The sequence below is a fragment of the Garra rufa genome, chromosome 4 (assembly GCF_049309525.1).
Source record: "Garra rufa chromosome 4, GarRuf1.0, whole genome shotgun sequence".
NCBI classification, from domain to species: Eukaryota; Metazoa; Chordata; class Actinopteri; order Cypriniformes; family Cyprinidae; genus Garra; species Garra rufa.
Window position 1 is genome coordinate 4,497,369 of NC_133364.1, and position 16,899 is coordinate 4,514,267.

The window sequence follows — 16,899 nt, forward strand, 5'->3', positions numbered from 1 at the left end:
TGTGTGTGTGTGTGTGTGTGTGTGTGTGTGTGTGTGTGTGTGTGTGTGTGTGTGTGTGTGTGTGTTTAAAACACTCCTCCTTTCTTCCTCTATAATTTCGTGATGACATTCCACCCTGTTTGCTGAAGTCTTCGCACACACTGGAGCAGTCTGGGAATCTGTTGGAAAACACGTGAGAACTCAGGTAGGAGCGTTTAAACAGCATCGTAGGCTCTAGAACCGCGTGTTAAAGAGACAGAGTGTCTGTATGAGAAGCTTTATTTTAATTATTGAGCACAAAATGCGTTTTATATTGAATCGAGGTCATTCTTCTGGTGATCTAATTCTCAAAATTTGGATTAAAAGTTAGGAAACTCTGCTAAACATTAACAAGAAGTTCGTTTCGAGTGCGTAAATGTGTTTAAAAGTACTTAAAATGAATAAATTCATTTGTCGCAATACTTATAATTGACACAATAAACCTCAAAACCTCATACAATAAGCAGTAGTACTTAATGTGTTTTATGTAGTATCTAACTGTTTAATATTTAGCCTACCTGGGAGTTAAAACGTATATAAAATTTGAATTATTGAGCCCAAAATGCGTTTTATATTGAATCGAGGTCATTCTTCGGGTGACGTATTTTCTTTGCAGTTGAATTAAAAGCTAGGAAAAACGCTAAACATTAATAAGAAGATAGCTTAGAGTGGGTGAAAGTGTTTTTGTTTATGTTTGTTTAATATCTACGTTTAATGTGTTTATATGTATTATTTATCTACCCATTTAAAATTTACCTGGCAGTTTAAATGTGCAGAAAATTGTAATTATTGAGCTCAAAATGCGTTTTATATTGAATCGAGGTCATGTCTTTCTTTACAGTTGGATTAAAAGTGTATATATTTAGTACCTACCTGTTTATTATTTACCTGGGACTTAAAACGTACATAAACTTTTAATTATTGAGCCCAAAATGCGTATTATATTGAATTGAGGTCATTCTTCTGGTGATAACTTTCAGTACAGTTGGATTAAAAATTAGGAAACACAATACACATCAATAAGAAATTTGTTTAGAGTGTTTAAAACTGTTTAAAAGTATTTAAAATGAATGAATTAATTAGTTGTGATACTTAGTTGTGAACCTCATAAAAGAAGCACTGCTTTATATTTACTTATTTTTTTGGCTTGTTTAATATTTATGTCTTTAATATTTACATTAAATGTGTTTATATGCAGTATCTACCTGTTTAATATTTACCTGGGAGTTAAAATGTACATAAAATATTAATTATTGAGCCCAAAATACGTTTTCTATTGAATCAGGGTCATTCTTCTGGTGAAATCTTTCATTACAATTGGATTAAAAGTTAGGAAACACGATAAACATCAACAAGTTTAGAGTGGGTAAAAGTGTTTACAAGTATTTAAAATTAATAAATTAACTTAAAATTTGACACAATAATCCTTAAAACCTTATATATATTTATTTATATAAATATTTACTATATTTACATTTTTTGCTTATTTAATATTTATGTTTAATATTTACGTTTAATGCGTTTATATTTAGTACCTACCTGTTTAATATTTACCTGGAAGTTAAAATGTAAGTTACATAAACATGCAAGCGGAACAAATGTTCCTCATCGATAAATATGCAATTTGCATGATTGGTGCAATTCATTTTCCTAAACTATTCAATGCACTTACAAAAAAAGTTGTATTGCAGACCTCTATAGAATCTAATATTAATTCTCCATGATGCTAATGTTCAAAACATTGGTATTATCATGCATTTATGGCTCTTTTACTAATGTCCTGAGGTGCACACAAATATTAGTAGTCTTTAACAGTGAATATCTCCATGTAAGACACACGCATGCATTCACATATGAATAATTATATTAGTTTGAGGAAACTCTGAGGCTTTGAGATGCTTGATTGTTCTCCCTCATGTCTGGACATGTGTTCAGTCTGTAATCACTTTTCATGCTTCATTCAATTATATTCTGAAATCTGATGTCATTTTATAGAGAACAGCTCACGTTTTCCTGGAAAGTTGAAGCGATGACTTGTATGAGTGCTTAGCCATTTTATTTGAATATTGAATGTTGGCGAGCTCTGATATCATTTTAATTTGACTAGAACAACTGAGCAAATTGAAATGACCCTTTGAAATGTCTGACTGCTGTTTTATTCATGATTGTTTTGCCTTTTACTTCCACACATTGTCCATTTAACAAAAGACTTATTGGGTTTGTTTGGCTCTCCATTGTCTTGTAGCTCCTGGTGGTCTTGTGTGTTTTGATATTGGGGTCTCCAGACGTCTATCTCCAGGGTGTTTACCGTCTCTAGTTTGCCTTTATTAGTCCAGACGGGTGAAGTGGGTTTTTATGGACATTTAAAGTCCCAGTATGTGGTCATAAATGGTGAAGCACTTCACAACACACCTGTAGACATCCAGCACACCTGGACATTTTCCTGAGGTTGACCTTTGAACTTTGTTTCCTTTTAAAGCCATGCTACTCAGTTAATTTTATTTAGTCTCTTCACAGTTATTCATCATGCCAAACTGGGGTGGAGGAAACAAATGTGGCGCCTGCCGGGGGATGGTGTACCACGCTGAAGAGGTCCAGTGTGACGGGAGGAGTTTTCACAAGTGCTGCTTCCTCTGCAGTAAGTCAAATATGCAAACACTTTACTGTTCAGGTGAATCTCATGATGGTATGTCCAGGCCAAATTTGACCCCAAAATCAAAGGAAAAAAGAAAGCAGCAGAGCCTTTATTTTCATGACAGTTGAGCAAGTTTTCCCTCCAAATATTTATTTTATTTTTTATTTTATGTAAATTTTATAATATGTCCAGAAAAGTAAAAAAAATTAAGCACGTATAATGGCATGGCATGGCATATTTTTCCTCCAAATTTATTTTGTTTTATTTAATTGTATAAATATGCAAATATTTTATTTTATTTATTTATGTATTTATTTTATTTTATTTTGCCATTAGCTCTGATGGTGCTTCACATAACTTGGAAAAAATAAATAATTAAATAAATAATAAATGAACAAATCCGCAAATGTATACTTGATGGTTATAATAATCTAAAATATAAATATATATATAAATATAAAGGATTATATAAATGCTGCTTTATTTATTCATTATTTTATTTTATTTATTTTGCTATTAGTTCAGATGGTGATTCACATTACTTGGGAAAATAAATAAATAAATAAATAAATAAATGAATCCGCAATTGTATATTTAATGGTTATAACAATATAAAATACCAAAATGTATATAAATATAAAGTATTATATAATATAATTGCTGCTTTATTTATGCATTATTTTATTTTATTTGTAATGGCCATTAATTCCGATGGTGATTCAAATAAATAAATAAATAAATCTGCAAATGTATAGCTAATAGTTATAACACTATAAAATACAAAAATGCACATAAATAAAAAAGGATTATATAATTGCTGCTTTATTATTTTATTTTATTTTATTTTATTTTATTTTATTTTATTTTATTGTTTGTAATGGCCATTAGTTCCAATGGTGGTTCACATTACTTGAATTTTTTTTTTTTATAAATAAACGATAAATAAATCCGCAGATGTATACTTAATAATTATAACAATATAAAATACAAAAATGTATATAAATAAAAAGCATTATATATATGCTGCTTTATTTATGCATTATTTATTTAAATGTATTTATTTATTTATTTTTATAATTGATTATTATATTTTTTTTGTTTGTATTTTATTTTATTTGTAATAACCAGTAGTTTTATGGGTGACTCACATTACTGCAAAAAATTAATAAATAATAATAATTAAAAAAATTAATAGCAATATACTTGATGGTTTTAAAAATATAAAAATGAATATAAATTTCTATAAATGATTCTGTTGCAAAAATGCTGTGCTTATAGTCATTTAAATGGCCTTTTCTTAAGGCAAAATATTTTTGGGAAAATTTATTTTTTGGAATTTGAAGTTACACAAACTGGGCAGATTTTGTCACAACATTGAGGTATTAAAATTAAAATTCCTCAATATTCAGCTATATTTTTCTGACTTCATTTGACCTGCAGTGACCTGTCCAAACACCAGTGCTGCGTTTATTAAAAACTCTGAGCTGTTTTTGTGCGATCTCACTACGGCTGAATGCACATGCTTCACATTAGTGCTTTGCTACCAAATCGACAAAAACAATGCGGCCCACATGAGCGGTGTTTATTTGCTGTGGGCCACAAAAGCCATTCTGTTCGCAACGAGACGATGATGAGTTAATGAGCGCTGAAAGCCATCTGTCTCTCTGTCTGTGTTTTCACCGCATTTCCTCTATGACTAAACTTTTTAATGGACTCTGCAGGATCTCGGTGGTCAAATGTGGACAGTCACCTAGCGTTATTACGGGATGCATAACGAGAATGATGGAGTTCAGGGATGTTTTGCACAGCTGAATGAATAGTAAAGGGCGTTAACCTTCATGCTGTTGAATCATGTTTGTTTCTCCATCACAATGTCCCATGCTAAGACAAAATCAGCTGACAAAATGCATGATAAACACATGCATTCTAGCCTCTAATCATGGGGTTAAAATGATTATTATTGGTGGCATGACTATTATTATTCTTCCTACTTGCATACTTGATGCATAACATATTAAAATTCATTTAAAACCTGAGTTTTGCATGGGAAAGCAGCACTTATTTGCTACAGTAAGTGTAAAATAAGTGTTTTCTCTCTTCCAGTGGTCTGTAGAAAAGGTTTAGACAGCACTACGTTGGCTATTCATGACCAGGAAATCTACTGCAAGTCCTGCTACGGTAAAAAGTACGGCCCAAAAGGATACGGCTACGGTCAGGGAGCAGGAACGCTCAATATGGACCGTGGAGAGAGATTGGGCATCAAACCAGAAGAGTAAGTGTTTGCATCTTTCATTGTTGTTCATATGGTGGATATACACTATATATATTACTTATATATACTTATTATACACTAACTATATTATAATGCAGTCTGTGTGAAATAATGAATGGTATGCACATAATGTATTGCTTATGTGTTTATCAAATGTTTGGAATAAATATGAATTTTTGAAAAAAATGTTCTTTTATTCTCATCAAGGCTGCATCTGTTTGATCAAAAATACGGAATAATTGTGAAATATTATTTAAGTTTTAAATGTCTGTTTTCTATGTGATTTTATATTTTAAAAAATAATTTATTCCTGTGATGCAAAGCTGAATTTTCAGCATCATTACTGCAGTCTTCAGTGTCACATGATCCTTCAGAAATCGTTCTAATATGCTGATTTTATTTTATTTTTATTATTTTATGTAAATCTTTAGAGAATATGTCCAGATCAAATTTGTCCAGTGACATGCCATGTTTTCCCTTCAAATTTCTTATTTTATTACATTTTTTAAATATTTTTTATTTTATTTTATTTGATTATTTTATGTACATTTTACGCAAATATGTCCAGATCAAATTCGCCCAATGACATGCCATGTTTTCCCTTCAAATTTATTTTATTATTACTTAAATATTTTTTATTTGATTTGATTATTTTATGTACATTTTACGCAAATATGTCCAGATCAAATTCGGCCAATGATATGGCATGTTTTCCCTTCAAATTTATTTTATTTTATTGTATAGTTGTTTATTTTATTGTATTTTTTTTATTTTGTATTTTATTTTTTTATTATTTTATGTAAATCTTACGATAATATGTCCAGATCAAATTCGCCCAAGGACATGCCATGTTTTTCCTCCAAAATTTATTTTATTCTATTGTATAATTGTTTATTTTATTGTATTTTTTAATATTTTTTATTTTGTATTTTATATTTTATTTTATTATTTTATGTTAATTTTACGACAATATGTCCAGATCAAATTCACCTAATGCCATGCCATGATGTTTGTTTTATTGTATTTTTTTTCCTTTTCTCATCAGGGCTGCATTTTATACGATCAAAAATACAGAAAATTCAGAAATATTATTCTATGAATATATTTAAAAAAATGATTTATTCCTGTGATGCACCAGTCTCCAGTATCACATGATCCTTCAGAAATCATTAATCAATATTAATGTTCAAAACTATGAAAACCATCATCTTTATAACATTTCAAGTGTCTTCACTGTCACTTTTGATCAGTATAATGCATCATTGCTAAATAAAAGTATTATTTTCTTATTTTTTTCCTTTTTAATCTTACTAAACCCAAACCTTTGAATAGTAATGTATCAGTTTGCACAAAAAAATGAAGTAGCACAACTGTTTTCAACACTGATAATAATAATAATCAAACAATTAGAATGATTTCTAAAGGATCATGTGACACTGAAGACTGCATTAATGATGCTGAAAATTCAGCTTTGCTCACAGAAATAAATTACATTTTAAAATATATTCACATAGAAATCTGTTGTTTTAAATCGTAATATTTCATTGGCGCCGATAGCCCTGTGGTTAGCGCGCCGACATATAGCGCTGTTGCGCTCTGGGCGTCCCGTGTTCGAATCCCGACTCGAGGACCTTTACCGATCCTGCCCCCTATCTCTCTCCCACTTTGTTTCCTGTCCTATATGGAAGCCTGTTTCCGCCAGGTCAGAAAAAAAATCCATGCCTTAAAAAGTCAAAATTATGACATACTTAAGTCGTAATTACGAGATAAAAAGTCGAAATTATGACTTTAAAAGTCATAATTATGAGATACAAAGTCGAAATTATGAGATAAAAAGTCGAATTTATGACTTACTTAAGTCGTAATTACGAGATAAAAAGTCGAAATTATGAATATGTCGAAATTATGACTTTAAAAGTCATAATTATGAGATACAAAGTCATAATTACGAGATAAAAAGTCGAAATTATGACTTAAACACACTGATCACATGACCACTTGAAGCCTTCCGTTTTGAATCAGATGATTCGCCATACGCCTTTGAAGTTCCGTTTCCAGGAGTGTTCTAATGATAAATGGGACATTCCACAACGAATTACCTTGGTTTAAAACAGTTTGGAGCTCCAAGTTCAGTACACACAAGTCATAATTTCGACATAGTAAGTCATAATTTCGACTTTTTATCTCGTAATTATGACTTAAGTATGTCATAATTTCGACTTTTTATCTCATAATTTCGACTTTGTATCTCATAATTATAACTTTTAAAGTCATAATTTCGACATAGTAAGTCATAATTTCGACTTTTTATCTCGTAATTATGATTTAAGTAAGTCATAATTTCTTTTTTTTAAGGCATGGACTTTTTTCTGACCTGGCGGAAACGGGCTTCCATAGTCCTATTATAATAAAGGCCAAAATTAAATCTTTAAAAAAAAAAAAAAAAAAAAAAAAAAAATTTTTTAATATTTTTTCATAATTTTACAGTATTTCTGATCAAATAAACGCAGCCTTGCAAAGCAGAAAATCTGAATTATTCCAAAGTTTGCACAGCAGTAGTGTATTATTATAAGATTCCTAGAGGATTTTGTGAAGTCACTTTGTTCTGAAGGCAAATCCGTGCTCTGGTGTGTTCCTGCTTGCCGTCAGGTGATTATTGTTATGAAAGAATCTATTATGTAAGCAGAGCTCCTGTACAGACCGCAGGCGCCCTCTTCATACCGACCCGACACAAAGCGGCTCATTGAGGGCCCCTCGTTAGGCTGCGCTCCAGAAAACAGCATCTGACCTCTCTGTCTCCCACCAGAACACAAACTCACCGACCCACCACCAACCCAAACCCGTCCAAGTTCGCACAGAAGTTCGGCGGCTCGGAGAAGTGCGCTCGCTGTGGAGAGTCTGTGTACGCCGCAGAGAAAGTGATGAGCGCTGGGAAGGTGAGACGATTCGAGGGCAACAATTGGACATTAAACACAACAGTCAACAGTGTTTACTTTCTTTATGCACTTAATGTTAATGTAGTACATTGCTACAGCAATAAGAGCAAACAGTTTCCATTCACACTGACACTCGAAGAAATTATCTCAAATATTTAGTGAATTAAGAAACATGTTTATTAAGGTTTCTTGATATTTGTTGATATAGATCAGTGTTTTATTTTAAGCATGGGGACAGGGATTCAATATAATTGATCTAATGTAATTAAAAAAACAAAAAACAAACCCTAACTTAATTAAAATGCTTTAAAAATAATGTAGCTATATCATCACTCCCAGTTTTTGGTAAAAATATAGTATATGTAATAAAATTTATAATATATTATTTTAACATTTATCTGTAATTTATCAGAGGTATTATTGATAACTAAAACAATAAAAACATTATTAAAAAAAAACTTAATTACTAATAAATACAAATAAATAAACTATATAGACAAATCTCTCTAATGCAGAAGTGAAATCTAAAATTGATAACATTTTGATTTGGGTAAATGTAAATAAATATAATAAAAAATATAAAGCAATTATGAATTAATATATATTGTTATTCTATAAATTTTTACATTTTTACATTTTATAAATCTGATTAAATTTCTATTTATGTGTTATGTGTATTTAAGTAATGATTTAAAAACAAATTGGTTTCCCTGTTATATATAACCCTATATATAACCCTGATATATATATATATTCAACAAATAAATATAATATTATTAAATGTGTGTTATGTCTAACTGATCAGATTCATTTCCGCTTCTTGCCAAGGAAATATTTCTCATTTTTGATTAGATGAGCTTTTAACTATTAGTATTAAAATAACTAAAAAACAACAACAAAAACTAAAAATAATTAACAATAAATAAATATTTCTCTCTTTCTCTCTAAATACATAAAATTTAATATAGTAAATTTATATAGTATAGTATAATAATAATAATAAATATAGTAAATTAAAATAAATACATTTATCTCCCTAGCCTTTTCTAGTTAAATACATAAAATTTAAATATAGTAAAATAAAATTAATACATTTTATTTCTCTCTCCCTCGCTCTCTTTAGTTAAACACATTAAAATTAAAATAAATAAAAATTAAAATAATAAATTCTTTCTCCCTTGCTCTCTCTAGTTAAATGCATGAAATTTAAATATAGTAAATTAAAATAAATAATACGTTTCTCTCTCCTTTGCTCTTTCTACTTAAATGCATAAAATGTAAATAAATGTTGTTAATTTAAATTTAAAAAATTCTCTCTCACCCTTTCTTAAATACATAAGATGTAAATAAATATAGTAAATTAAAATAAATAAATGTCTCACTCTCTAGTTAAATGCATAAAATGTAAATAAATATAGTAAATTAAAATAAATAAATTTATTTCCCTCACTATTTCTACTTAAATACATTAATTGTAAATAAATATAGTAAATTAAAATAAATAGTAAATTTCTCTCACGCTCTCTGTCTCTCTCTCTCTAGTTAAATACATAAGATTTAAATATAGTAAATTAAAATAATTAATTTCTCTCTCCCTCACTCTTTCTAGTTAAATACATAAAATGTAAATAAATATAATAAATTAAAATAAATACATTTTATTTATTTCTCCCTCGCTCTCTGTAGTTAAATGCATAAAATGTAAATAAATATAATAAATTAAAATAAATACATTTTATTTATTTCTCCCTCACTCTCTGTAGTTAAATGCATAAAATGTAAATAAATATAATAAATTAAAATAAATACATTTTATTTATTTCTCCCTCGCTCTCTGTAGTTAAATGCATAAAATGTAAATAAATATAATAAATTAAAATAAATACATTTTATTTATTTCTCCCTCGCTCTCTCTAGTTAAATACATAAAATTCAAATAAATATATTACATTTAAAATAAATAAATTTCTCACTCTCTCTAGTTAAATACATCAAATTTAAATATAGTAAATTAAAATAATTAATACATCTCTCACACTCTCTCTCTCCCTCTAGTTAAATACATCAAATTAAAATAAATAAATCTCTCGCTCTCTAGTTAAACACATAAGATTTAAATATAGTAAATTAAAACAATTAATTTCTCTCTCCCTCGCTCTTTCTAGTTAAATACATAAAATGTAAATAAATATAATAAATTAAAATAAATACATTTTATTTATGTCTCCCTCGCTCTCTGTAGTTAAATGCATAAAATGTAAATAGTAAATTAAAATAAATAATAAATTTCTCTCACGCTCTGTCTCTCTCTCTAGTTAAATACATTGTTCAAATAAATATATTAAAATAAATAAATGTCTCGCTGTCTCTAGTTAAATACATAAGATTTAAATATAGTAAATTAAAATAATTTCTCTCTCCCTCACTCTTTCTAGTTTAAAACATAAAATGTAAATAAATGTAATTAATTAAAATAAATACATTTTATTTCCCTCTCCCTCGCTCTCTGTAGTTAAATGCATAAAATGTAAATAAATATAGTAAATTAAAATAAATAATACTTTTTTATTTCTCTCTCCCTCTTTCTCTCTCTCTATTTGTATGGATTTTTAAAAATGATTTTGGTTAATGATAATAACCCTGATATATATTGCACTAATAAGTATATTATTACATAATGTGTGTTATGCATAACTGATCAGATGCGGATCATAATTTCTCATTCAGTTGCAATCTCACACACAGACCATTACATCACCTGTATTATTCACTCTTGAGTCACTGGGTTCAAAAGTTTTAACACACATTTCCACAGACGTCACCGGGTTCACCTCAAGTTTACAGCAACTCCATTGACGTTTTCTTTATGTCTTCATGAGGGTTTGCAGATGCTTGTACAGATCCACTGCCAAAAAACCTCTTCAGCAGATCCGACTATGAAGCATTTGGTCCACTTTTTGTCTTTCGCAGTTTAATCACCAGGAAGTCATAAGCACTTGATGTCAGTTGGTTACACTTATCTTTTCATTATCTGAGCTTCACGACGGCATGGTTTTCTTGTGTTTGTCTTCCAGCCGTGGCATAAGAACTGCTTTCGCTGTGCCAAATGTGGGAAAAGTCTGGAGTCGACTACTCAGACGGAGAAAGATGGAGAAATCTACTGCAAAGGTCAGATTTACTTAAGAGTTTAACACTCCTAGTCTAAATGGTCAGTGGTAATAAACAACATTTAAAGAGACAGTTCACCCAAAAAAATTAAAATTTGCAGTTAATTCAATCACCCTCAGGCCAGTAGAGAAGACTTTTGGCTGAAACCTTGGTGATTCATACAATGCAAGTCAATGGCTACCGTCACTTTGAGAGTCAAAAAAGCATATACAGAAAACACAAAATGAATACCCATGGCTCCTAATGATATATTGAGGTCTTATGTAGCAAAACGATCAGTCTGTGCAAGAAACTCAACATTATTTACAACATTATTACCTGTAACCCACAGCCTCAGACAAATGCTCCTCAATGGTGTCTGGTTCATGAATGAATCATTCTTTTGAACTGATTCTTTTGAACTAATTGAATCAGTTCATCAGATTCGAACTGAACCATAAATGTAGGTGACTTTTTTTTTTTCCTCAGAGGAACAGTGAAGAGTATATTTAGCCCAAACCGTGGTCCTTGGTGATTCATACAATGCAAGTCAATGGCTACCGTCACTTTGAGAGTCAAAAAAGCATATACAGAAAACACAAAATTAATACCCATGGCTCCTGATGATATATTGAGGTCTTATGAAGCGAAAAAATCAGTCTGTGCAAGAAACTCAACATTATTTACAACATTATTAGCTGTAACCCACAGCCTCAGACAAATGCTCCTCAATGGTGTCTGGTTCATGAATGAATCATTCTTTTGAACTGATTCTTTTTAAAGAACTAATTGAATCAGTTCATCAGATTCAAACTGAACCATGAGTGTAGGTGACTTTCTTTTTTTTTTTTTTTGTCAGATGAACAGTAAAGAATAGATTTAGTTTAAGGCGTGGTTCTTGGTGATTCATACAATGCAAGTAAATGGCTACCTTCACTTTGAGAGTCAAAAAAAGTACATACAGAAAACACAAAATGAATACCCATGGCTTCTGATGATATTGAGATCTTATGAAGCAAAACAATCAGTCTGTGCAAGACACTCAACATTATTAGCTGTAACCCAGAGTCTCAGACAAATGGTCCTGAGTGATGTCTGGTTCACAATTGAATCATTCTTTTGAACTGATTCTTTTGAACTAATTGAATCAGTTCATCAGATTCGAACTAACCATGAATGTAGGTGACTTTTTTAATCAGAGGAACAGTAAAGAATAGATTTAGCTTACAGCTTGGTCCTTGGTGATTCATACAATGCAAGTCAATGGCTACCAGCACAATGAGAGTCAAAAAGGCACATACAGAAAGCACAAAATTAATACCCATGGCTCCTGATGATATATTGAGGTCTTATGAAGCGAAACGATCAGTCTGTGCAAGAAACTCAACATTATTTACAACATTATTAGCTGTAACCCACAGCCTCAGGAAAACGGTCCAGAGTGATGTCCGTTTTACAAATGAATCATTCTTTTGAACCGATTCATTTTGGTGAACAAGTTGAATCGGTTCATTAAATCAGACTGAATCATCTGAAACAGTTCATGGTTCAAACCAACACAGATCTACAAGTTACTCGATCAAAAATCACTTTCAGACACCTGACAGTCACTCAGACTTGAAATGAGTCAAAATATCGCTGTATCTGATCCTATGATGAATGATTCATTCAGCGCTCGAGAGTCACTAAATTGACGAAATGATTCGAAACGACTCTGATTCACTTTATATGCGTATATGTTTCACATCATAACTAGGTGCTTTAATCATATAATTGTGTAACTTTACATCATTGTGTGATTATGCAAATGAACAGGTGAACTGAATCAGTTCATTAAAACCAACTGTTCAAATGAACCATTTCAGGGAAAAAAAGAATCAAATTTCCCTGTTCGCCTGAGGCTCTGGATTATAGGTAATAATGTTGAGTTTTTTTGCACAGACTGATTGTTTTGCTTCTTAAGACTTCAATATATCATCAGGAGCCATGGGTATTCATTTTATGTTGGCTGTATGTGCTTTTTTTGACTGTCAAAGTGCCAGTAGCCATTGACTTGCATTGTATGAAATCACCAAAAATCACAGTTTCAGCTTAAAATCATCTTAAACAAAGATGCATAGCAAATTTGATCCCCGTGTTTGTTTGTTATATACATGTTTCTCAGATAACAGTGAGCAACATCAAAAACAAAAGCTGAATAACTAGATTAACCCGAAACTCCTGAATTACGATCAAGAGTTAACGTTTAATCTGTTGTGATGACGCAACATCTGAACTTTCTGACCTCTTTGAGCAATCACATTGAAAGCTTGTTTACTAATTCACTTCATTTGTGCTTATTTTCTTTTTTGTTTTTGTTTTTCAGCATGTTATGCAAAGAACTTCGGACCCAAAGGATTCGGATACGGTCAGGGAGCAGGAGCTCTGGTTCACGCTCAATGATAGTCAGGACTTTGTATGTTTCTTTACTATATTATAACACAAGGGTGTCAGTAATTTCAAAAGAAGATGATTATTTTGCATAAAGAAATGGACCATTAAGTTTTATACTTTCATGAGAATAAAGCACATTTCCTCTCCAGTTCTGATTTTTTTTTTAAAGTACTCAATAATATAAAATATTTAATTTAAATTATTTTATCATTATCATTACCATTTTTTTCTCTAATGCAATAAATTATTGTGGATTTGGGAAAATGTCACAATCCAGTTTTCAAGGTTGGTTGATTTTTCTTTATGCTAAATATTTTTTTTTTCACCATTTACATCAATTACAGAGTGTTAGTCGTTCATTGAGAACCATTAAGAGTTTCACATTTCTCCCTAATCTATTATTACCACAAATGCAGATCATTGCTTTTTAAATGATTTATATTAAATAATGTAATATTTAATATACAATTATTTTATATAATGTTATATTTTTTTTGTAAAACAACTACTGCATTACAGTAATGAGAATTTAAGAATGCCCCAATTTCTCTAAACATGAAATGGTCCTAAAAAAATTGTTCATTTTCTTTATGCAAAATATTTTTTCATTGCATTTAGGCACATTTCTCCCCAAATTCTCATTACCATAAATGTAAATAATTTATTTTTAAATTTATTTTAAATATATTTAATATAAATTTGTATTTTTAGTAAAACAACAAAATAACTACTGCATTACAGGAATGAGAATATAAGAAAATGTCCCAATCCTTTTTTTTTTTTATGCAAAATATTTTTTTAACACTTTACAGAGTGTCAATTGTTTTTAGAGGACCATTAAGTGTTATATTTTCATTGCAAATAGGCACAATATTAATTACCATTAGGTAAAATTTCCCCCCAAATTCTCATTATCATAATTATAAATAATTTATATATATATATATATATATATATATATATTATATATATATATATATATATATATTTTTTTTTTTTTTTTAAATAATAAAAACAAAAAATGGAAAAAAATATTAAATATTTAATATATATATATTTTTATGAAAAAAAACAAACAAACAAAACAACAACAAACAAAAAAAAGCTACTGCATTTACAGTAATGAGATTTTAGGAAAATGTCCCAATCCATTAATGTATGTTTTTTCTTTATGCAAAATATTTAACTCTTTATAGAGTGTTAATTTTTATAGGACCATCAAGTTATATATTTGCATTGCAATTAGGCACACTCCCCCCCCACCCCCAAATTCTCATTACCAAAAATGTAAATAATTGATTTATAAATTATTTATATTAAATATAGCTTATTTTATTTTTTTATACATTTTTTTTTTATTAAAATTGAAAAAAATATTAAATATATTTAATATAAATTTTATTTTTTGAAAAAAAAAAAAAAAAAAGAAAGAAAGAAAAAAAGACTACTGCATTTACAGTAATGAGAGTTTAGGAGAATGTCCCAATCCTTTTTTATTTCATTTTCAAAAACAAAAAGATTGTCCTGGGAGTTAATTTTCTTGATGCAAAATGTTTTTCAACCCTTTACAGAGTGTAAACTGTTTTAAGAGGACCATTAAGTGTTACATTTTCATTGCAAATAAGCACAATATTAATTACCATTAGGTAAAAGCATAAAAAAAAATAATATTTTAGGAGAATCTGGGAAAATGTCACAATGGCGCTAAAAGAATAAGGTTAATTTTCTTTATGCAAAATATTCTTTCACATTTTACTGTTGTTAATGGTTCATAGAGTAGCAAGTCTACATATATATATGTTGAATGTAAAATAAACAATTGTTTCAGTGCACTTTGCTTCTGTAGTGACATTGAAAATTAACTCACAGGCTTTTCACCTTCAAATGTTTTATTAATAAAGCCATTAAAATTGAACCATGCCCAATAAGTTACATCTGAAGCAGAGTAGGGTGACGTCCTGATCTCAGCTGAGGCACTGGAGATGAGCATGTGCTTTTCACATGGTGGGAAAACAGCCGGCCAAACCGTAAAAGGCAGAGGAACAACAGAGTGAATATATTCTCTAAAAACAGTGTCACGTGTTCGAATGAATGCCTAACCGCCGACCGCGTTCACCTCGCTCGCGTCTACTTCTCTGGCATTTACAGTTTGTACATCCAGTGGTACAACAAACCCAGCAATCAAACATACAAAAGAAACCCTTAGGCTGAATATTAATCAACGAGAACGGGACATTCAGATAGAATACATCTGCGGGGCTCCGATCGGCCGCGGAGCGATGAGGGACACGCAAGAACGATACACACATCAGGTTTTAAATGTAAAAACAAAAGAATTGAAAATAAAAAACCCGGTGGCAAATACTGAACATTCACTATTTACAGATGGGGCGTCTTTCGGATGAAAGGGTGATCACTATGTCCAGGCTTTACACATGCAGTGGAGACTTGCAAGGTCAAAGGTCTATACACAGCAGTGCCAGACGCCACTAAAAGCTACAGTCATACACTTGGATAATAGTGGGATTTTTTTTTTTTTTTCGTTTTTTTTGTCGTCGTTTTCGCTTTTTGGTAAGATAAAAAAAATCAGGAGCAGCTTCAACTAACACGGACCAAAATAAAAAAACGAACCAACGAAAGTCACTCACAGAATAATGATCTAGTTCATCGTTTATGTACAGATGCACATTCTTTACATCAGTTCATCCTGTCATCCGCCACACCGGCAGGAAGAGGAAACGGAGGAGAGCAAAAAAGGGGGAGGAGCTTCCTCTTCTTACGTAAACATGAAGATCCCTCGGCGGCGCTGGGGAAGCCAGCTTGTTTCTTCAGTAACGGCGAACGAAACCAAAAAAGGTCAGTGCATTGTGGGCAGACCAATAATGCCGCTGCCACAAAAAAACAACAACAAACAAACCAAAAAAAAATGTCAAAGACGGTAGGAGCCTCTCTGGCGTGTTGAACGGCAGCTTCCTTTAAGTTCATACAGCTATCGGGTCCACTTAATGGCTTTTCAACAGCATTTCCATTTTTAAATGTATACGCTTTCTAAAACTACACATACATAATAAATATAGAGGTTCACATACGAGCGTGTTATTTCTTGTAAATTCAGAGGGCACCTGGATTAATCTCAGAAACGCGTCAAGAATGTGCCGAGGTCACATTTAGACCTTAAAAAAAAAAAAATAATAATATATATATATATGTGTGTATTTTATAATTATTTAATTACATATATATAATTAAATAATTATAAAAACTTAAATATATTGTAAATTATTTAATATATATAAAAGGAAATAATTATAACTATTTAATTTCATATATATATATTTTAAATAATTTAACTAAATAATTATAAAATATTTTTTTATAATTATTTAATTTCATATATAAAATTAAATAATTATATAATAAATATATATTTTTTCTTTTATAATTTAAGTTATATATAA

General features: G+C 30.1%; 1 protein-coding gene across 1 annotated transcript; it reads left to right on the forward strand.

The window, feature by feature from the left end:
• Positions 1 to 161: 161 nt before the first annotated feature.
• csrp2 (cysteine and glycine-rich protein 2) lies at positions 162 to 13,480 on the forward strand. The gene is made up of 6 exons (XM_073838097.1): positions 162 to 184; positions 2,536 to 2,656; positions 4,757 to 4,925; positions 7,732 to 7,861; positions 10,936 to 11,029; positions 13,374 to 13,480. The coding sequence occupies exons 2-6, from the start codon at positions 2,545 to 2,547 to the stop codon at positions 13,448 to 13,450; spliced, it is 582 nt and encodes a 193-aa protein (XP_073694198.1). The 5' UTR covers positions 162 to 184; positions 2,536 to 2,544; the 3' UTR covers positions 13,451 to 13,480.
• Positions 13,481 to 16,899: the final 3,419 nt, after the last annotated feature.